General features: G+C 36.7%; 2 protein-coding genes across 7 annotated transcripts in view; one reads left to right on the top strand and one right to left on the bottom strand.

The window, feature by feature from the left end:
* LOC145683440 (uncharacterized) overlaps nucleotides 1-24639 on the top strand; it is a 501171-nt gene that overhangs the window by 76209 nt on the left and 400323 nt on the right. The window lies entirely within an intron of this gene.
* On the bottom strand, nucleotides 19816-20343 carry LOC145683029 (general transcription factor II-I repeat domain-containing protein 2A-like). Its single transcript, XM_081754385.1, has one exon. The coding sequence runs from the start codon at nucleotides 20341-20343 to the stop codon at nucleotides 19816-19818; it is 528 nt and encodes a 175-aa protein (XP_081610511.1).

Consider the following 24639-nt stretch of genomic DNA (forward strand, 5'->3'; position numbering starts at 1 on the left):
GGGATAGTTAAGAAAATATATTTTGCGTAAAGAAGTTCGGTTTTAACTTTATTTGATGGTCTGATACTTTGAATATATATATATATATATATATATATATATATATATATATATATATATATATATATATATATATATATATATGGTAACTGCAATGTAAGTAAGTTGAACTACTATGAAGGTATTACTTTTTTGATATACCACTCGAATGTGGGACGATCAAAAGGACAAATACATTATTTTGCTAAACTAAAAGTGATTAAACAACATTCTATACTAAACTAATCATGTTACTAAATGAATCAGTTTGAGAGTAAAAAGTAACAATTCTGTCATTAAGCGTAAACAGGAACCTAATCTCTTTTCTGTGGACAATAGTTTCGCTTGTTTTGATTAAATCCAAAAAGTAAATTTAAAGCACGAAACTAGAACTGACAAGAAAGGAAAATAAGCAAACAAAGCAATACATCACGTTACTGTAGTTTAGTTCGACTTTTCTGGGACAGCTTAATGCAAATATTGAATTACAAGACGACAAGAACAAACTCAATTCTATAGATTACTGTTTAATTTATGTTACATAGAGAAATTACAACCAAACAAATACGAAGATTTAATACATGCTGTTCTCTCACTGATGACAGGAGAAGGTAATTTCAGAAAGATATCTTGAAACTCAACAAAACTAGTATCTCCCTATTAAGGTAAAACAAACTTAGAACATGTGACTTTTTACGCGTAAACTACACTCCTCATGCATTGCTCTGAATATTTTAGACAATTCGTACATAATACACTTCAGACTTTTTGGTGCATGATTTAACAAGTATAACATCACTCTTTTCAACATTGACATCAGTGTTTCACCAATCTATTTTGTTCACGGATAGACCGTCATCACTAACAGAACTACTAAAGGATATATCAATATCACTGTTCCCAAAAGAAAATACTGTTTTCGATTGAGGACGCTGAGTCCCTATCCATTTTGTATTACTTGTTGGAAATGACCTCTCATACATACATCCCATTCGCTTATGCTTTGCAAGGGTTTCTTCAAGTTTCATAATTTCTAGAGTTGCTGTTAGTATCCAAGTATCCTTGTTCGACCACTCTTTCTTCCACGGTTGACTCTTTTACGAGTGGCAGCCCTCCTATAAGGACGTATATTCTCATAGTTTACCGATGTAGAGGAAGGTATTGTTATAGAAAAAAAAACAGATGTAGTGGCTTGGATAGATGATGTCCTACCGGAACCTTGAGGAATAAGCTCTGATGAGCCATTGTCCATGTCCTGAGATATACCAGCAACATTTCCTATGGTAAGGTTATCTTCAATGTTCACTTCTGAAACTGTACTTTTCTGTTCAACATCCTGTGAGGAATTTAGATGGTCACTCAGTGAAGATATCAGGCAGTCGTCTTCTCTAAATGGATCACTGTTGAATAGGTACATTCCAGTCTTTTTATATCCAGATATAATATTCTGTTGTATCATAGTACATGTTTATGAGAACTCTACAAGTTCATGAATAGAATAATGAGAAATAGTTTTTTCTGAATTACTAACCAGCAAGTCATTGCACATCGATTGTAGTAGGGCTTCAGAGGTCCATAAACCTATACTTCCAACGGTTGCAGTCTGTTACTGCAAGACGGGGAAAATGTAACCATAACCACACAAATGTCATAAGCCCTCTCTATCACAGTGATATTTGTGATTGGCGAGAAGCAATAAGATTGGATTTTCTTTCCAAAATTTTGAAATTTGGATTTTAAACAAACGCCAAATAGCTCAGCAGTCATACATCCAGTACGACTTTCTAATGCCAAGCTAGCAGATGGTATTTCCTTGAGGAAGAAATCCATATATCGTACTCTCGTTTATATTTGAAAACTAAAGGAATACTATTCCCAATCGCATTCACGGTATATAGCACGACCACTTGTTCATCACCTTCCACGGAAGTTAACTGTTCGACTTGTTTCTGTCCTGGTAAAGCTATCACTCACGATGGCGTGTGTATAATACTAAATCCAGTTTCATCACAGTTATAAATACTTTCTGAAGTGAACTTATATTTCTCATATACTAACTTCAAATTGTTCAAAAAGTGTTAAAGCTAGTACGTTGTGTTGTGTTTATTGAAGCTAGTTCTTCTTGCAAAACTTGTTGATTTCGACAATCGCAGCGATAACTTACGGTTACGCTCCCCAAAACCGTTAACCCAGTGATATTCCACACTTTCGTGAACAGTCCAAGTTTCCGGCATATTCTTCTTCAAGGTACTTGCATATTCGTAAGCCAAAGTTCTCATCTGGCTCGTTGCAAATCAACAGTTCATCTTACTTGCAGTAACTCTTCCTATTCTGAAAATATCTTCCCACAGTAAGGGTTCCTTGAATTATTACAGCATCTTTATTTGAGGCTTCCCTCTACTTTTTAATATGCCTAGCAAGGGCTGATTTTGATAGATTGTGTTTTTTTGCTACTTCTCATAGACTCTTCTTTTTCTCTATTACTATCTTTACGGCTTGCAGAATATCACTGTTTGCTGTTTCTATGTGGTCTGGATTTATCTTCTGGCATTTGCGTGATATTTTTCTAAACAGAGACATGAAAAAGTACTAAATAAACACAGCTTTAACCAAGCAGAAATACAGGAATTATATTTGGTCTAGGAATTAATTCGTGCGGGTGGACAAGAGATGGCGCAACGAACGGAGCGTCCCACAGTTCCGTGTATCCACACATGTGTTGCAAACCCCTGTCATCGCGTATCGTTCGTAGTATAGGGCAGTGGATTAAAGCGTCAACAACACCAGTTTATAGTTAAGTGAACATGGCGCAATTTGTGCCTGATAAAGTGTTTTTGCGGGGTGTCCTGCTGCATTACTTTAACATGCAGAAAAGTGCGACTGAAAGTCATCGTATTTTGGTGGAAGTGTATGGTGACCATGCTCTAGCTGAGCGAACGTGTCAGAAGTGGTTTGCACTGTTTAGAAGTGGTGATTTCGGCTTGGCAGACCAAGAGCGAGCTGGACAGCCAAAAAAATTTCAAGACGAAGAATTGACAGCATTGCTCGAGCAGGATTCGTGTCAAACGCAGGAACAACTTGCAGCAGCATTAGGCGTTGATCAAACAACAGTCTCCAAACGCTTGAAAGCCATGGGAATGATTCAAAAGATGTCACATTGGGTTCCACATGAATTGAAAGACAGAGACGTTGAAAGACGAAAAACCATTTGCGAATTGCTGCTTCAACGACAGAGTAGAAAGGGGTTTCTGCATCGAATTATTACGGGTGATGAGAAGTGGATCCATTACGAGAACCCTAAACGAAAAAAGGCCTGGGTGAAACCAGGTGAACCAGGTCCATCACAACCAAAACGAGATATTCACTGTGCAAAGTTATGCTGTGCATATGGTGGGATATGAAAGGTGTGGTGTACTATGAGCTGCTGCAACCGGGTGAAACTATGAATGGAGAACGTTATCGACGACAATTAATGCGTTTGAAGCAAGCTCTGGCCAGAACACGACCAGAATGGGAGAACAGACATGATAAACTTATTGTTCAACATGATAACGCTCGCCCACATGTCGCAAAACCGGTCAAAACCTATTTAGAAAATGTCGGATGGGAAGTTTTACCCCACCCGCCGTATTTACCAGACGTTGCTCCTTCGGACTACTACTTGTTCGATTGCATGAACAACGATTTGATTGGACAGCGGTTTACTTCTTCAGAAGATATCGAAACATGGGTCTCTGACTGGATCGTTTCCAAGGATGAGGACTTCTTTCGCCACGGAATCCGTACATTGCCTGACAGATGGGCGAAAGTGGTGGCTAGCGATGGACAATATTTTTCTTAAGGTATTTATGTATTTTGTGTTTGTACTACAGCTTCAATGTGTGCGTATCAACCGCACGAATTAATTCCTAGACCAAATAATAAAACTATCTATTATTTTCACACCTGTGAATAGGGAGGAATGCGACAGTGCGAGATTCCACCCACTTCACCATGTCCCAATCCTTCCTGTATAGCCATTATTTCCTACTGACACCATAGCGCCACGATTGCTGCTACGAGAATGATACGAAAATGCGGTAAATATAACTTTCAATACCGAAGTTTCTACTCTTATATTAAATCCTCTACTACCTCTTCATACTGTCAAATATTCTTGTAATATACATCTCACATAATAGTTATCTGCGATGAAGGAAAATCTGTTTTTGCTTGTTAAAAATTGTCTACATCCAGAAACTGGCAGCTGTTTCACTCAGGGACTACCAAATATGCGATTAGAACTGGCATTGGTCATTGGAAGTGTAAAGTCACGTGGAAGAGAGGAAATCATATACTTTTAGCATATACTTTTAGTATGCACCGAGCATGTTCTAATTTCGTTTGTTTTTAAACTACGTAGAGAGGAAAATATTACTAATTCAACACTATAAATATTCATGTTAAATTGCAATATTATAATAAATATATATTAATATTATGGTCCATTCCTCTTTACTGTATATTGAATATTGAAGGAAGTGCTAGAACTGTAGTTCTAATTGTAGATCCCAGAAGAAGTTAGAGAAACCGGAAGCATTGTTTGTTTTTCTTTGCTTTGTATTTCTTAATTGTTTGGGTTTCATGTTTTTCTTGAGATAGCTCACACGAATAAATAGCCTTGCTTCCACTATGTTCATATTATTTTTGGATTTAGTTTGGGATATTTTGAACTTATTTCTACACATAAAGTTTACATAACATTATTGCACATCGAAATGCTTGAGTGGGGAAAAGCAGCAAATATTACTCAAAATCCAAGATCATTTGAAATCACTTTGTTAATGAAACTAAGTTCTTTGTGGGCAGATAATGTTTATCCAGTCTTTGTGTTCGTTTTGTCACCTCTCCTGGCGTACCCAACAAATTATCGTTACCACGATACTTAATAGCAATACACAAGAAGGTATTTTACAGCATCTGATGGGAATTCCTAATTTTGTTTTTGTGAGCTGTGCAGTAGTCGTCACTTAATAATTTGATTCCCACGTTCAACTTATCAATACCTAGTTAACTGGTAATAAAATTTTTAAAAACTCCGAGGTTCAGAAACACTCCTAGCAGTAGCAGCAGCTTTGTGCACTGAGTAGTGGTATATCACTGGAATTTCATTTCAAAATTAAAAGTCTGAGCCTATTGCGGAATTCTAAAGCAGTGGGATTATTATAAAATATTCCAAGTTCTGCGATTCGTAAAAAAAATTGCAAACGATGTTGATTTTATTTTGGTGTTAAAACATATGTCCCTTTCTCAGTTTGCGTTTCTTCAAAACGATCTAATTGCGATTTGATTGAAATTATGAGTCCTTTTAGGAAACGTAAGATGCCTTTTTGGTTTCTGATTCTGATGTTTGAGGAAACATCCAAAAAGCTCCACAAAGTATTTTCTTGACTTTTAAAAGTGATACCGAATCGATTGTGCAAAGGAGATTTTTTTATCGTTTGGAATCCTTGAATTTAAAACCTCAAATCATTGTTTACCAATTCTAAAAGTGACTATAATTTTGTTCGTATTACTTATAATTTACTGGATTAAATATACTGTACTAGTGATGTATTATAGACCTATTAGAACACAGAATTGATAATACAAATATGAAACTCGAAAGAGGCGAATATCCATTTTCGACTTTGGACCCCCTTCGCAACCCTAAAAAAGTAACTTCTGGGTGCCTAATTTCATGTATATCAAAACTCTTGTCTGCACAGGGGTTCTCAAACAATTCATATCAGTCTTCACAAAAGGTTTGGACCACAACACAACAAAAATATGTGATAAGGACTTTTAATTCCGAGCTACCGGTCGGAAACGTTGATTTGCGTATAGGCACTAGCCAAATGATGGCAAACTCTAAATTTGTGTCACTGACATCACAGCACAGGATGAATATATGACTTCGAATATTGCAAACTAAACCCGAATTTTGAATTGTGTTGATGGAAATCAATACGAAATGAGATCGTAGTGAATAACACCGACTTCTGTATAATTATAGTGCTGGTGCCCGGGAGGAGGAGGGTGTTCAGGTATGTTAAATGCAAGCAAATATATCCAGCTTCTGGAGCGCCAAGCAAACTTGGATGACCTGGATTCCCCCATGGCTCTTGGTATTTAACAGGTTGACTGCCATGCGTACGAATAATGGTACTCACATTACTTACCACGGTTGCCATTAGTACCAAATCTGGCACTCGCCAGTTGTTTTCCTTTCTTTCATGTGGGCTTATATCGGTACTCAATTTCATGTATTTTATCATGCATTTCAACATATCAGAAACCTCTCTTTTAAACGGTAGCTTTAGCGTTCAAATATTTTCAGTAGAAAGTTATTGCACTATACTAGATATAAGAGTTTTCTGTCCATATATTACTGCTTGAATTGAGGTTTATAATGTGAATTTGACGATAGTGCCTTAGCAGTCAACCTGTTAAATTTGTTTCAAGCTTTTCAATTTCGTATGTTTGAAAAATAAATTATTTTCTCTCACCTGCTTACTGTTGTTCGTTCTCAATAACGCATTCTTCTCTATTTTAATTCAATATGTGGAATGAAGGAATTGCTTCAGAGCGGAGCTTTTTTTCTTACAAGAAGTTCGTGCTGCAACATCTCATAATCTTCGTGTAAGAAATGAATAGAACAAATACGAGCATTATTAGGGTAACTGTCCCAATAATTGACAGTATAAGAACAGTGTTTGACAAATTGCAAGTTTCTTCACCCTTTAAATGAGCCTGGCTTACTGATCTCTCGTAGAGGTACGAAGGTATCCTTCCTTCATCTATATAGACCATAATAAAAATAATAGACTAATAATTATTATTTTTTACAATATGTATACGAAAAGTTGATCATTGTACCAGTAATTGACACCAAGATTTGTGAGATTCACCAGTAATTGACACCTTGTGACCCAGTAATTGACATCTCCTAATATCTTATTCTAATGAACCATATAATTTTCTACAAGCTGATTTATAAGTTTCCACCTGGATAAACATGTTTATTTCTTTCGCTAATATAGCTATTATAGTACTATTTTGCACTGTCCATCGATTTTCTGTTTTCTTTGGAGAACTACTACTTAGAGGCAAATATTAACAGTGGTGTGGGATTAACAACACTGCAAAGGAAGAAAAGGTGGCAGCATTTGCTTGTACCTAGTCCCGCAGTCTTGTTGCGTCGGAAAAAAGACGACAGTGTCAATTACTGGTACACTGTCAATTATCGGGACAGTTACCCTATTTATATTGATTTCTGTTTACCCATTTACACCAATAAACCCACTTTCGTTGTACGTGCACCAACAACTTTGAAAAACGATGCTATATGATATCTAGAATCTTTACACAAGTCAGACATTGAGTAAGAGCACAGTTATTAATATTTTTATTCATTTCTTCTCAATAACTATCCATTTTTATGAATTTCACGCATTAACACCGCTCACTGTATTCCCTCCAATATATTTGTTTCCATATGGTGGCACGTAGGGCTGGAATTCTGAGTAAATATTTCTCCCGATAGCAGAAAATGTGCTACTTGTAATATTCTACATACATTGCATTTGAGTATGTGTTTCAAGTGTTGCCAGCACATCTAGTAGCAGCCAGTATGACATAACCCAAATCCCCAGAGACACATTATCATTGACTCTCACACTTTTCTCCTATATTGGCAATCGAGTTTAAGTTGAAATAAAGGTTGTATTTGTAAAAAACGTAAACCACATTATGTACGCATGAATTCCATATGCCATGCAGTGGTTTCTTTCCAGACATACGTTTCTTATTTGACAGCTTGTTCTATTGAGAAATCTAATTAACAGATGTTGACAGTGACTTTTGGAAAATATAATTGTAGCCAAAAATACATTTTCTCCAGTGCTGTTTAAACCAAAATATTTTGTACGCTAACCAGCTTTGCAACAAAACAAACAGAAAGGAGCAACATCAAATTAATTTCCTTGCTACCGTAATAGAGTAACGTTGATAAGAATGCTGCAAATTACTATTATCTGTCACAATAAAGAATACATGGTTTTTGCGGGATAGTATCTCTTGCCCTTTGAAGCAATTGAAGATATCAGAATATCAGTTCACTTAACAATGTAATTGACCTTAAAAGCTTTTAAAGCTATGAATCCTCGTTAAACAACAAAATACGTTACGTTTGCACATGCCAGTTTACACAATAAATAACATGAATAGTGTGACAAGCAGGAAAGTTTTATGGCAAGACAACAAAAATTAGTTTAGTTTTCGTGGTAGAAAAAACGCATTCTCAATAACATACTAAAAATTAGCAAAAATTACACGTCCAGTTGAAAGAAAACGCTTGCCCGTTGCCATAGAAACCGCCGTTTCCAGGGCAACAGATCCTGTCACGGTTAGCCAATATTGAAAGAAAACCGTTAAAAAAAATATAGTAAACGAAGAAAAGCAAGCGCAATGTAATGGTTGGAGAGGAGTCGCTAAAAATCAACTTTCTTTAACGAGGACGATTACGAACGATCACTTACTGATTGAAATCCAGATTATTTTCCAATAGAGTAACTTCCAATAAACCTTTTGTTATTGTTAATTATTCCATATCGGACTCCCGAAGAAAACTCATCGAAACAACTTATTGACCGTGCCAATAGCGACTACTCTCAATCATGACTCCGTTTTCTTTCATTTAGAAATAGGAAAGAAAGAGAAGAAAGTAGAAGGGTAAAAGAAGGAGGTAGGTAAAGAAGAAAGAAAAGAAATAGGGTATTTTAATGAGAAACAGATTACTGGATAATTCCGGAAATATAGTAAAAGGTCGGGAAAGTCGTTGAAAGATGAATCATTCTAAATGTTATTAACAACTAATCAATTTTGGAATGCTTCGGAATAGACACATGTTCCCTCATACCACCCAGACCTAGCTCCAGGCACCACGATCGTGGGGTTGCCCAGGCCTAGACCTGGAAACGAGAAAGGTGAAATTTAATTCTTTGTAATGTTATTCCAACCCGTGATTGACAACCATCCAGCATCTGAACTCTGTTCACTAGGATCGACCACACATATGAATTAGCCAAGAGAAAAAAAAAACAAACTTATTAACTCAATATAAATTTATGTATCGTATCAATAAAAGTCTCAACTTCCTGGAAGAAAGATGTCGTATTTAGGCTTATCCTGCTATTTTTGCTTCACTCCTCGAGCCGATTTAAACCGTTAGTGACGGTCCTTCATGACCTTGGTTATTTACCTTAACACATATATTAAAACATGACCCATATATTACAGATGTTAATATGACAAATGATATCACTAGAATTGCTTATATTAAATCTATCATGCATTCACACGCTCACTCACTCAGGACAGTGTATATATGTTTAAAGGAAACCAACTAACTACAAGGGTACAAATAATTTATTACATTCATAGTGAAAAAAGAAAGACAAACATATAATTATGAAGAGAATATTAAAAGCACAAGTTCTTGGTTATATATTAATAGAGTACATAGTATTAAATTTTAGTAAGTTTTTATATATTCAATCATATTGACAAATGGGAAAAGAAAAAAAAAATACATGTATCATATCTTAGGCATGCTAAAACAAATTATGATTTGCGACATACGCAAATACGACACTTATTTCACTTTTAAAAAAAAATTGGACAAAGAGGAAAGGGAAAAACTTTTTGGTGTATTAGAACTTATATGAGTCTCTACCTCACGTCGAGATATTAAAATATTAATAATTTTGAGCGTCCAAATCACAACTCGCGCACTAGTCGTAGTGTCCAAAACGTTTCGCTCCATTTAACTTAGTTTGTGGTCATTTATATATATCTCTATATGTATATATATATATATCTATTGGTTTACAAAACCATTCGTCGTCTATATTTGGTTTGTAACTGGTAACAGTTTATATCTGCAATCGCACAATGCTACGTCTATACCCATCTAGGGATTTCGAGAAAATAACTTTCACTAGAGGAGGTTTCTCCTCTTAGACGGTCTATTTCCAAATTTATTAATCGAATAATTTCAAGTTATTTATCCAACACTGGGACACTTCACGAGACCTTTCATTAGGATCACTTTCGTATATGTTTATACATGGTTCGGATTAAAAAAAAAAATCTTCCACAGGTGTACGGAGTATGATGGTTCAAATTGAGGATAAAAAAAAACTGGTCAAGTCACAGGATACATATGAAGGTGAGACGGATTCAAGGTACACTTTCCACAATGGTTTTAGGTTAATTGTTCAGGGATAATATTTGTTATGATGTGGGTTACGTTTAGACCTGCCGATATTTTTTCAATGCATGCCATTATATAAGTACAGAGGTTATCACTTACATTGATTCAGAAGAAAAGGAAAATTACTTAAGTGCACGGCGGTATTCTTAACAAAATCTACATTCTTAAATTCGTCGGAAGACTTCTGGTAAACTATAGCAACCAATACACGTCTAGGGGGACAGACACGAGCGCTCTTACATATATTCATAATACATTTAATATCATACTTTTACTTTAACATCATATTCACATACTAATTACACATATATTTCGAAGTATTTATTTCTCTCTATATATATATATATATATTATAATAAATGCGCACACATTTAAATTAATCATCCCCAACAATAAAATTTTACAAGGTTGCAACATTGTCCAAGAAAACAAATGACTTCCAACATTACATTTGGAAACAAATTAAATTTTATCTGATACCGCGCGTCTATAAATTTTTAACTTTTATATAATCAATTCGTGTTTAAATCATGAAGAAAAAAAAAACTTTGTGAGGCAGGGACGTAACACAGAGCATTTCTAGATATAACTAGGTAAATCAAAATACAATTTCTGGGCCCAGGTTAACTACAAGGTAATTGAAAACCAAAACAGAAAGGAAAGTGAGCAATGGATTAAAAAGAAACTTAAGACGAACGACGGTGAAAGAACGTAATCGAAGTGTCGTCAAATACTAAGTCTCTGTTCATTTCAGCGATAGGTCAAAATGTGATGGAGGACCCAATCATTATCTACTCCATTCATGAATCGTGTCTTGCAACGTCTCAGCTGGTAATTTCAGATCAGAGTTGTACGTTAAATAAATCGTAAGTAACAAGTTCAAAATCTTGGGGGGGGGAAGGTTGAAAAAATTAAAAAAAAAACTTGAAGAAATGAAGACAGAGAGAGAGATAGAGAAGAAGGAAGACGAAGAATAGGGGCGCCAAAGACTTAAGTGAGAAATAACTAACGCTACAAAGTTAGAAGTCGAATTTCGCTCTCAACAAAATCCATAGCCAAAATATTCTTAACATGCCAAAAAGGGTGGTCTACTCAAATACGTAGACTCAAGGGGCGCCCTGCTGCCAAGGATGCAAGTTCTGTGTCCATCAGATCCCAATCCCACAAGAGTTTGCTTGTAAGATTGAAATCCGATCCCCGTATCCGGCCCAGACCAGCAGGATAAAAGGAGAGGGGGAAAGGGACCAGGTAACTGCGTCCCCAATTTTGAAATCTCTAAGTAAAAAAAGATATTCGACCCCTTAGAAAAACTAATAAGGTTCGAGGACAGTAATGAAACTAGAATAGAAGTATTATCTAAGATATCCCTAACTAATGATTTGCCGAAATAAAAAAAAATTAAATAAACTGAATTTTGGATCGGTGATTTCTATTGCCAAACTTCACCGATAGCTACCCTGCGCAGACACGCCACAGTCTGGGATGTCGTTAATTTCCCTCGTCTAATTAAACTAAGAAAAGAAATGAAAATACTTAAAGGGACTAGGGGTCGACATCCGGGTACGCGAAAATAAATTTCAATAACTAATTGTTTTGATTCTGTACCCTATCAGAGCTGTCGCCTCCATGAGCATTGTAAGCTAGCCCGAGTAGGTAACGTGGGGAAAAAAAAATCTCACGGAGCAGGATATTCTATTTAAAAAAAAACGACCAGAAAATATAATTCACTACAGCCCTGTTCTATAACTGCTACTGTCTTTTCATAGTTTATTATTCAATATGTCTAGTCAACGATTATATGATGCTACCCCTTCTATCAGATGGTATTACTATGGTTGATTATTATTATAACACATTAAACTACAAAGTATTACCATAGTCCGACTATATATCGCCCTCCGGTCCGCGTGATATCATGGTGCAGGGGTCAGAACTTGAGATGTTTGTAGTTACACGTATCTATTCAATATCTATATATATCAACACACGGTGAAGTATTCACTGGGCTACTATATATTTAACTATATGGGTGTCCTATATTCTATATTCATTTACTACAATATTCATATACTTATTAATATTCATATTCACATTAATATTCATTTGCCACGACGCTATATTCTACAAACACCCTGTTTCTTCTATCTACGCCCAGCCTATATACACATTTCATCATAACACTTTAAAATCTATAATCACTACAAACATTTCCCATTCCGATCACCGCACGACAACCTCACTCGAACCCAAGACTCCTTCACACACACACAATACTATGTAATACTCAGTAGCTTTATTAAGAAGAAAGAAAAAAAATCCTACGTATGTTCACTGAAAATAGAATTATCCGCGATAATATTTAATGTTTACGAAATTTCTGCAGCAACAATTGACTTCTGCAGCCACGAAGAAAAATGAACATCTAATATAATTCCAAAGCGAAGAACTAGCATCATATCGCCCGACTTCTGTTAAAAATTTACGTATTGTTTATTTACTTAAATATCTCGATTTCTAGACTATGCAGAATGTTGAAACTTTCAGAATATATTAAGTTTGGATCACTTGACCTAACTGTACATTCATATGGGCTGTGAATTATACCTTCTAGGTTTTATTTCGGAAAGAAAGGTCAATTTCATGAAAACTAAATCACTAAGCACCTCGACGGAAGAATGGCGGTTAGTACTGACTTTTGGCACTAGGGCTAGCGACGATATAATCAACCCTTGAACAACGGAATGTGACCTTGTACACGGAATTATTATACTATATTACGTTCACTTAATGACGGAGTAATAAAAATTTATCGCATAGTAAATACTACACTGTCCGTATTTAATTATCTCACACACTCTTTCATCACTTAACTACCACTACCACTGATACTACATTACAAATATACACATACTACTCAAACTACAAGACACATCATGCCAATACACACCAATTATCACTATCATTAATACATGTTGTACTGATAAATACACACAGAAAACATTCATATTTTACCATTTTAAATCGGCTCGAAAGGAAAAGGAAAGAAAGGGACAGGGCCAACTGGCCCTTTTATTCACTGAATCACATTCTTAAGTGTTTAATCAACGCCCCCGAGGGGACGTATCGAAGTATTAGCTAACAATAGGACACCTGCCCTGAAGGGGCAGGAACCCGGAAACAAACTAAATGTTTAACTCATCCCGCTGGAAGCCGTACTCCCAATTTGGGAGTCAGATAGGAGCCCTTACTGATAATTCACACGTGCATTGTGATCACTATCCTAACTACAAAGAAATTAAATACCGCCATGTTATTACTAAATAAGTACAAAAGAAATCACATTTACTACATACACGAACACAAACGGCAGTGGGGCAGGCCTAACGTAACTCTAAAAGGAGTAATTTTCAGGATGAGAATATTTTAAGGGAGAAACACTACTCTTCCGAAACTGTTTATAGATTTTTTCTTTCTAAGAACAACTAGCAAACTGATGCACTTCACAGAACCTGTCCACCACTAGTTATATTAGCAAAACATGGCGTTACCGAGTTGACTTCCTATTTCTGCTCTACAGTCCGGTTTTTTACTATAAAAATTGGCAAATTTATGGCTCCTTAGCTTCCAGAGATTTTCTATACGTTAATAACGTCACAATATTACCTTTATTTTTAGTTTCTCTCAGTCCTTCCGACTTTTTAAGCTCGACGATCAAATCCAGTGTCTTCAACGAGACGTTCCGGCATGGAATGGAATAATTGCGCCCTAATATCATAGCGTGGGTTTATCAGCCAATCAAAACTAAGCATTTTGGCGGTGGGGCTTTGAAACGAATAAAATTTGGTAAAATCTGGATTAAACTAGATTTTAGAAGGACCTAGGTATCTAAAAGAGAGGTGAAGGGTGGTCCTGAAAATTCTGTCGAATTTTAGATTGGTTATTTGATCTGGAAAGTTCCGTCCAATAGTGGATCTATATTTTCGGATAGCACTGACACCGTAAGAATTGTAATAATCCATATACACATCCATATACAAGACTTATAACTAATTTAAAATATAAATAAAGATATTGATTCCCAAAACTATAATTCCCAATGAAATTTTTTTTTTTTTTTTTTTACAGTTTTCCATGTTAATTTGAAATAGAATAATGAACAATATTACGAATTATATGAACAGCCAGAAATTTTTTGTTAAACATCAAGTACAGTCGGTGCAAAAAATTTCGGGCACCCTCCTATTAAAAACATAATATCATTAGACTGTAATGGCATATTACACAGTTGGCCACCATTTTGAGCCGCCAATTTGGATTTTGTTATTACACTCCTTTCTCGGAAAAAGCAATTATATCTTCTCAAGAAATTAAGATAGAAATTTCGTTCGTGTGTCAAATTGGTGAAATTGATAATATAAATGGAAAAAGTTGGTACAGTCTTGTGATGATACCGTCATATTTAAATATGGCGACCATTCTTCCAAAAATTTCCTTACATCCTTTCCTTCCAAAAAGTTCGTTGCCTATCTTAATTGGCACATAATTGTGAAACCGTTAAAGTTTTGCAAACGTCATCAGAAATGATCGTTATAGAGTAGAATGTCCTAATTCTATTGACAACAAAATCATTTCTGTATCTTAAAAATTAAGCGAGCTAGACCATTTTATGTGGCTAGAGTGTTGCCTTTTATAACACTGAGGTCCGCCGTGTAAGGCAACATGCTTTTCTTTTAAATAATGTAATATTTTAATTTTATAAAGAGAGGTATCTAAATTGTTCTTATAAATTAAAGAAAACAACTATAATAATAATAATAATAATAATAATAATAATAATAATAATAATAATAATAATAACTTTAAGAATAATGTATATCACAGGATAACATTTTTCTGCAATGTGTAGGCACTCTCATGTATACATCCAGGCCAGTTGTATGTTGATTCCTGCCCATGATTGATATGTATCATGGAGACAAGACATGCATTTTGTCAACTCTCAACTTCATCTGTGAGGTAGCAGCGAAATACAAAATGCCAGCTGTTGTTACCATTGACTAGCCATTGTTTTAGAAAGCTTCCAAAACCGTGATTTTAGCCGAAGAGAATGTTAGAGTGAAAAATGTCATATTTTTACTTGGATGTTTCAATATCTTAATAAATCTATCGGGTATTATAAGTACGTTAATGCAAGACAGTCTGAACGAGATCTTATCAACAGTCTACGGTGAAAATACGACCATACATATTATGTCAGGAAAAGCAATACCACGTGCATTACGTGGGCATCTTATGGTCAATCAATGCCTTACAAATTTAATTATCTCCAAAATTATTGAAACAGAACCTGGGTTTCAGAGCCACATTCACAAGCTAGAACTGATATACTGTCAAGCTGAATAGGGTGACTTAATTACCTAACAACAATTATTGAACCAGATTGTATGACGAATATAGTTTGTGTTATCCATGAAGAAATGTGTCAACATTATCAGGAGTCTAAGACAAGCAAACTTTGTTTGAACTATACGCAGATGTTGGTTGTAGTCAGGGAGATAATTCATGCCGATCGACCAGGATAATGGATAATACACGTACATGCTATTACAGCTTGTTTGCTCATATTTGCTGCTGAAGGTAATCAAAATTATCTCAAGTCTGCTTTACTATGGCTTCAAACCATGACAAGTTTGGAGATATCTCACTCTGAAGTGTGTCATAAGCTCAGGCAGGGATACCATGCATATCATATCATCATATAGTTTCGTATAGAGGTTCTTAACTGGTCTCAAGAAAGTACTTACAGCTTCATTGAACATCATTCTGCATGTTTTCTTGCAGAACGATATGGAAAAGCACTTTTGTTTTCCGATGGCTATGGAAAACCTACCCCAAATACAGTACTCCTGAGTGAAGGAAGACAACTAACTACAACTATAGTAGCCAATGTCACGGAACTAACAAACTTTGATGAGAAAAAGGAGGACTTTCTCTCCAATGGAAGCAACGAAGAATTATTAATAAAAATTATTACTGTGGGCCTGAGATTGAAAGGATTCAAGTAATACAAGCAGAGGGAGATGCAGATGTTGACATTGTAAAAGCTGCAGTTGACCTTTGGCTCGGATAACAAAGGCGACACGTCTTGGCATGCACGCAATGATCCTTGGTAGGTCGCTGGAGAGAGTTGACACCACACATGCACACACAGGCCACCTAATTCCCGCAAATTCCGGGGAGGAGGGCGATGTGCCCCGACGTCACATTCAATCACATCCCAGATGTGTTCGATTGGGTTCAGATCCGGCGAGTTGGGGGGACAGAACATCACTTGGAACTCGCTTCTGCGCTCCTCGAACCACTCCATCACACTCCTGGTCTCGTGACATGGTGCATTATCTTGATGAAAAATGCTATTACCGTTGGGAAACATGGTCGTCATGAAGGGGTGTGCGTAGTCTGCAAGCAGTGTGTGATACGCCTCGGCCGTCATGGTGCCTTACTTGAGCTCCACTAGACACATGGATGCTCACCTGAATGTTCCCCAGATAATAATTAAGCCGCAGCCAGCTTGTCTCCGTCCCGCAGTACAGATGTCAAGGAGCTGTTCCCTTGGAATACGACGGATTCGCACCCTCCCATCATCATGATGAAGAAGTTATCGGGATTCATCAGACAATGCAACGCTCTGAAACTATACCAAGGTTCAGTGGCGATGGTCACGTATTTATTTCAGTCGCAGTTGTCGATATCGTGGTGTTAACATTCGCACATAAATGGGTCGTCGGCTGCGGAGGCCCATTGTTAGGAATGTTCGGTGTACTATGTGTTCAGATTAATGTTGTGAAGGCCTGCCGGTACGCTGGACCTCATATTCACAATGGTTAAAAAGTTGTAAAGTTGGTTCCATACCTTTTAGGGTAATAATAATAATAATAATAATAATAATAATAATAATAATAATAATAATAATAATAATAATAATAATAATAATAATAATAATAATGAGCACAATATATAGCACAATTAGCTCCCAATGTTCAGACTTCAAACCCTAAAGTTTTGAGTAGAAGAGCACAATTTTTTCGGAAGAAAAATGAAATGAAAACCTTAAGTGTTACGTCCCCCGGTTATGGTGGGTAGGCTGAAGGAGACAGTGATAATGAGAAATGAATGAAATGGTGGAATGAAGAAAGTGGAAGAAACCGGGAGAATCCCGAGAAAACCCACGAACGCGGTGTTTGTCCACAACAAAGTCCAAACGGCGCTAGCTAGGATCGAACCAGGGACCCCAAGCACCGGAGGTGAACACTCTACCACTGAGGCACTGCGCCCCCTATTTATTTCCGAAGGGTCAAAGGTATTCGGGGGGATTCAAGTTCAATTTGAGGATAAATTATATTAAAATTTGTAAACTTGCCTCTAGAATTAGACCAAATTTGTACAAAAATCAGGATTTCGAGGGGGGGGTTGGACCCCAAATTCCACTTCCGCGTTCGTCCCTGTTGAAATATCTACGTTTTATAGCCTATTCCAGATAGCAACGTAGATTACGAAAAGACAGCATAATATTTTAAATCATGGTTCATAGGATAAGAAATGTACTCACATGGTCCTTGGCAGTTTTAAAAAAGCGACTATATTTTTTGACATATCTGAAGTTAACTACTCGACGTTCCTCTATACCAGTCCTGTCCATGAATTGGCTCCCGGAGCCGACGCGTGAGCGAGCACGAGCGGAGACAAGAACAGGTGAGCACAGGTGCTGGTAGCTTCGCCCCTTCCACTGCATCCGATAAGTGTTGCCAACCACATATGATGGCAAAAAACCTACGGTCAAGCCTGGTCAGAAATTCGCACGATGTTGAAGCATTGAGCAGACGCAAGCGTGAAATGTGCAGGTGTGCTCTCCCCCTCCCCATTTCGAAAGCAGTGACGCGAAAACTCTGCAGGAAATAAAATTGGTACGTTTGTTGGTCGAGGAAGACGCATGATAGAGGCTACAGTTAGCGTTGAAGTAACTAACAAGTGAACAAGAAAGAAAGAAAGAAAGAAAGAAACTAATATTAAACATGTCAGCTTACAGACGTAAAAACGACTGCAAAAATCGGAAACGAATTGTTTCAGACCTTTTTAACTTGCTTACACAATTCGTGACGTTGTATGACATTAGCACTCGGTCTGTAACTTGTCTCTCGCTTCACGTTTGCTAAGTTGTAAACGCCTTTCGTTGCTAGATTGATAGCAGAACGACGGGAGGTTGAAAATAATAATAATAATAATAATAATAATAATAATAATAATAATAATAATAATAATAATAATAATAATAATAATAATAATAATAAAGATCGTGTTCAAAATATTCATAATACCTGCTTGAGTTCTGCCGTAAATTGCCACTGGATGCTAATGTAGGCAAAGCAACAGAGATAAGAAATAATTCGAAAATTAGATTATTTGAATAGATTTTATTCGAAAATATATTATTCAATTAGAAATCATCCAAATAGTCTATACTTATTAGATTTCCGTAGCTACAAAATATAAACATTGGAATAGCTTTTATAACTTGCCACAGAAATCCGAGATCGTAGACAAAGGTCCCAAAAGAAAAACACTTGTTGCACATTCCCAAAAGTTCGAAAAATCCAATCACTTTGCCGAAGCGTACTCAAGTATCTTAACGCCACAAGAGACAAATGTCTGACAGTAGCAAATCAAAATTCAAACCAACAGAACACGAAAACGCACAAAGAGGCCGAATGTGTATAAAGTTAGAAACACAGAAAAAAATAGACTATAAACACTAGTAACTGACAAGTGTTTTGCTTCAAGCCTTATTCTCTGAGGCAGATGTACACAATTTCTTCGTCAGTGTCTCTATACGAGGTGATATTGTTTGCACACAGCTTAGAAGTAACAAACATTCCAGGTGATGGTTGGACAACGAACTTCTCTGGTTTGATTTCGTCAGTCGCATTTTTGAAAATAATTGCTCACACACATACCTCGAACCAAACATTGACATAATATTGGGAGCATTTCTATGCAGTCGCGGAAATCGACATCGAGGGAAATTCCTATAGAACTATTGTAAATTGCTTTTCTGATGGAATTTCTCTCTAAATTCCCTGTCGCACACTAAGTCTATAAGTTACAACTGAACATCAGAAGGAGCGTCTTCAATGTTTGTAGAAAATGGGGTGGTAAATACCCTGAAGCTCATCTCCAAACATGTTATGTCCTGAAATCTGGTTTCAAACTCGTCCTTAAGGCTGAGCAACAAACTGCGGTAATGAGTCAAGTCAAGAAATTTAAAGGACTCTTGTAAGGTGCCTAAGCTGGGAAATTGAACCAAAATCTTGTTTTCAAGTTGCTGCGCCCAAAGGGATAGCTTTATTTTAAACGCTTCGACGCGATCGCACATATTTGTAATTAGCAGATGTTGACCCTGCAATGAGAGGTTAAGAGCATTGAGATCAGTAGTTATGTCTGCCAAAAACGCAAGGTTGCATCTCCATTGGTCGTCTTTCAGTTCTGGCACGGAATGATCGTTCATATCGAGAAACATCAATGTCGTTTAGTAACTGAAAGAACTGGTTTAACAAGTTCCCACGGCTCAGCCAGCGCACCTCAGTATAATAAGGTATGTCTCCGTATGCAGTGTTTAGGTCTTGGAGGAAGGATTTAAATTGGCGATGTCTCAGTCCATGTTTTCTGAGGTAGCTGGTGGTACGAACTACAACGTCCATGACATCGTTCATCGTTACACTCTTTGCACACAACTGTTCCTGATGCAGCATACAATGAATTCCCCTGATATCATGCGACACCCCAAGCTCTTGCAGTTTTTGTTTTAGTCGAGCCACGAACCCTGCTTGCTTCCCAACCATAGCAGGTACCTCATCGGTCGCTACAGAAACCAGTGCATTCCACACAAGGCCTGTATTTTCGACATTTTCTTCAACACACTCAAGAATGTCAGCGCCCGTTGTAATGCACTTCATAGGTACTATCCGCAACAGTTCCTCTCGAATCTCCAGATCACTATGTACACCACGAATAAAGATAGCAAGCTGCACAGTATCTGTAACATCCGTACTTTCGTCGAGCGCTAGGGAAATGCAACAAACGTTTTCGAAAGTTCCGATAGGTGGCTCAAAACATCATCTGCAAGATGTTCTCTGCGTCGCGTAATAGTCTGTCGGGAAAGTGGAAAAGATTCGAACTGCTGTATTCGAGATGGACAAAAGTCTTCTGATGATATTACTATACACTCATTTATTAGGTGTCCGTCTGTGAAAGGGCACAACAATCTCGCAATATGCAATGCAATTTTGTAACTCACCCGCACAGAAGCTTCACACGTTCTCTCCCCGTCTTCCTTTTCCGATGCGGCCTAATATTGAAGTTTAAGAGAATACTTTCAACTTCTTCAATTCTTCTTTGCAAAGATGTCCCTCAAGTTCCCCGTATTGCTCCACGTGATAAGTATTGTAGTGAGGTTGAAGGTTGAACTTTTTAAATCCGTGTAATATTTTAAAGCACACTAAACATTTGGCTAGACCGTCTTCTTCGACAAAGAGATAATTCTCCTCCCACTTAGTGTTGAACTTAAGTGTAGGTTAGGGCAGCGTCGTTTCGCCATCTTACCGCTTTCAACTCTTTACAACCACTGTGCTCGATACTGGTCTCTATAAACAGATGTACACAGGGGGAGTTAGTGGCTAGATAACTAACGTATTATGTATGCAGGTGCAAAAACTGGAAGCACGGATGATAGTAGGCTGAGCATAAGTGGCACTAATCGGTGTCTGCTATACACTAGTAAAGCTGTTTCGTCATGTACTTAATCTTTATTTTTGTTACTACTACTACTACTAATAATAATAATGATAATAATAATCATAATGCGTATTATTATTATTATTATTATTATTATTATTCGGACCAAAGAGGGATGAAAATGGGGATTGGAGGAAATTCATAACGAGGAATTGCATAGTTTATACCGCTCACCTAACATTGTTAGGGTCATTAAGTGTAGAAGGCTGAGATGGGCAGGCCATGTAGCCAGAATGGAAGAAATTAGAAACGCTTTCATAATTTTAACTGAAAACCCAATTGGAAGAAGACTACTAGGAAAACCTAGGCGTAGATAGGAAGACAATATTAAGATGGATCTTGCAGAAGTAAGAGTACAGAGTAGAAACTGGATCTAGTAAGCTAGTGATTACCGATAAGGTTGACAACACTTCCGCTCCTCTAAGGACGAAACCCGAAGATGCACGAAGTACGAACAACGGTATTTGCACGTATAATGCTCGTCAGCGTTCACGAGGAGAGTTTCTCTATCTGCTCGCTGTGGCGAGGGCTGCTCTACACACTACACACTTATACGTACGTTTAAGATTCAATTAAAATTTTCATAATTCGAAAATATTTACAGCTTTCTTGTCGGCCACACTATGCAACAAATCACACGACCAACTAAATGAAAGATACTTCATTGCTGAAAATTCATCCCACGATGTTTTAGTGTCCCCGAAACCGAAGCCGCTTGAAAAATGTTCAGATTCACAGGATCTCTTGAGCCGCTGTGGTCGGAACTTCAATCTTTTCCACCTGTAATTGGGCACAAACTCGAGAGCGCGACGGGTTGAAGTTGCTTCTCAAGGCGAAAAAAAATAAGATTTTTAGACAGAAAGCTTGGTTTACTAAATTGCTTTTCTCAACGTGTCCACAAGTAACAAAAGTGAGCGGGCTTCGATATCCAAAGAAGTTTCTGCCAAAGCATACAAAGAAACAATAGCACAATAGATTCGATAACATCTGTGTGGTCCTTCGGTATGCTACACATCCCGTAAGAAGATAAATCTTAAATTGTAAGATTGGTAGGAGGAAAGAGTAGTTTTGATTACACCCGTGGCCAAAAAAGACTCGTAGCCGGTTTGTATAGATAATTGAGTTGAGTTGATTTTGAGTTTAACGTCCCGTTCAGCAGCGAGGCTATATGAGACGTGGACCTACTGATTAACGTGAAATCCGAACCACATGAGCTCCCGCCGGGAATCGAACCCGGGTCTCCCACGACAAAGACGCGTACGCTAACTCCTTAGCCACGAAGGAGCTCATATAGATAATTGAATGCTGCATCTTGAATGCACATTTCCATTTACTGAATGCCCATTTGAAAAAGAGAGAGAGTGCATGACTTTTGCTCACCGCTCACTTTTGCCTTATTGCTCTATTTATCTCAGGAATTCAACCCTTAACTTTCCATCGGCCATTGAATTAGCGACAAATTTGTTGGGAGACATAATTCTTTTCAGAAAAAAAATCTGGTCGGTTCAGAGCCTTTATGGTTTATATTACTGTGTTTATATTATGGTTTATATTATTATGGTTTATATTATATTAAAAAGGAATAAACAAAGGGAATCTCGAGGAGGTACCAGCGAGAGAAAGATCCCAGAACAATATTAACTGACTTCAAGAAGGAACAAAGATTCACAGCTCTTTCTCCTGAAAGAAAAAAGGAAAACGAAAACGAACAAACAAACAAACAAACAAACAAAAACACTGATTTTCAATAAAAGTATACATTTACTATTTGGTAATTTTTTGTCAACCCATTTCTAAGACAGAAAAGGAAATACTCTGCTACCATTAAAAGGTGCCAGTATGCCGTACCGTTGCGTACCGACAGAATATATTCTCCCTTCCGCCAAGCTGCGTGGCTGAATTTGGATTTAAACGGCCGGAAGTGTCACTGTTCATCTTAGCGGCCCCGAAAACTATCGACTCGACACTAATATCGGTTATTTTCAATTATTTTTATAGATCTCCTCCCTCCTCCAAGTTTTGGGACTGAATTTATTGTGGGACTGATTTAAATGACATCGGAAGTGTCATTGTTCATTTCAACGACCCCGAAAATTGTGGATTCGACACTAATATATGTCATTTTCCCCTTTCCCCTTCCCGCAAGTTGCACCTTCAAAGTAAAATGATAAAAACCATCCCGAACCTGATCTTTGTTGAAAATTTTATTGCGGTCGGTCTGATGATTCAAGAGTTATTAACTTAGAAACATACTCACTTTAATTATGATTGTTATAGATAATCAGTCGCACTAGAAAACATCTATTTGTTTTCATACAGGATTTTCTACTTAAAATTTATATAAGTGTCTATATTAAAATATTAAATAATAGTAATTATGTTTAAGTGCATGAATATTATGAAATTTGTCTACTGCTCTTTCTCTTAAGAAGTAATTTTGTTAAAATTAACATAACCTCACCAGACCAAAGAGCATAGTGAGATCTCAGTTTTATTCAAGAGACCTATTTGTTGCAACGGAACACTTCATGTTGGTAGGCTTGTATGTAACTGTATGTAACTGTAATATTACAAGCGCATCATTTACATATGAGCATGGATCTCCTTGCCATTCCTCATATCTGTACATGTCCCTTTCCAGATATAAGTGAAGAACGCCTTCATAAAAATCGGTAAGGGATATCATAAAGGGGAAAATTTTTTGACAATTTTTTTTCAATATCTCACACCATTTGCAAGATTTAAGCCGACTTGAGGTTGGAATTTCTAATTCATATATCACTAGTGTTTACTTTCTTCTTGCTTGCATTATGTAATAAGTAAATAAATTACACACACAATTAATTATGCCAGTTATATACGAAGTTCATTTTAAAAACTCTCCAAACAATGAAAATTCATCTTAGACTGGAGAAATAGTTATCCTTGGACCATATCATGAAACAAATACCTGAGAGATATACAACTCCTATATAAAACTATGTGATGTTGGAATATATAACTCGTAGGGTATGAAGCTTTACTTTTAACAAAATTCAGTACTTTCAGTTCATCCCTAGAAATGTAAGAAAGAACTAATGGCCATGTTTTTTTAATATTCATTACAACTGGACAATTTACACAAAATTTGGAATCGACCAATGAAAGCGGACCGTTTCTAGTGCTTGTGAGTTCAATATCTCATTGTCGAAAGGACTAGAGACAAACATATAAACTTTTCTGTTGGGACAAACATATACGCGTAAATCTAGTATTTTAATACGGATAATAATTGGAATAGTTTTATTTTCGAGTGCTATATTTTAAAATTCGTAATATTGACATTATTTAACTTATAATTTTCACGCGTTTGAAAAAAACGAGGATATCATTACTAGTAAAATTAACCTAATACAAACATTTTAAATTTTTTTTCAATGTTTCCAATTTTTTCGGAAAGAAATAAAAAAAACGGTTTT

The sequence above is a fragment of the Thermobia domestica genome, chromosome 4, assembly GCF_964235325.1.
Source record: "Thermobia domestica chromosome 4, izTheDome1.hap1.1, whole genome shotgun sequence".
Taxonomy (NCBI): domain Eukaryota; kingdom Metazoa; phylum Arthropoda; class Insecta; order Zygentoma; family Lepismatidae; genus Thermobia; species Thermobia domestica.

Excerpts from the sequence above, each read along its gene's own strand:
- LOC145683029 (XM_081754385.1), bottom strand. The coding sequence starts at position 20,343 with ATGAAGTGCATTACAACGGGCGCTGACATTCTTGAGTGTGTTGAAGAA.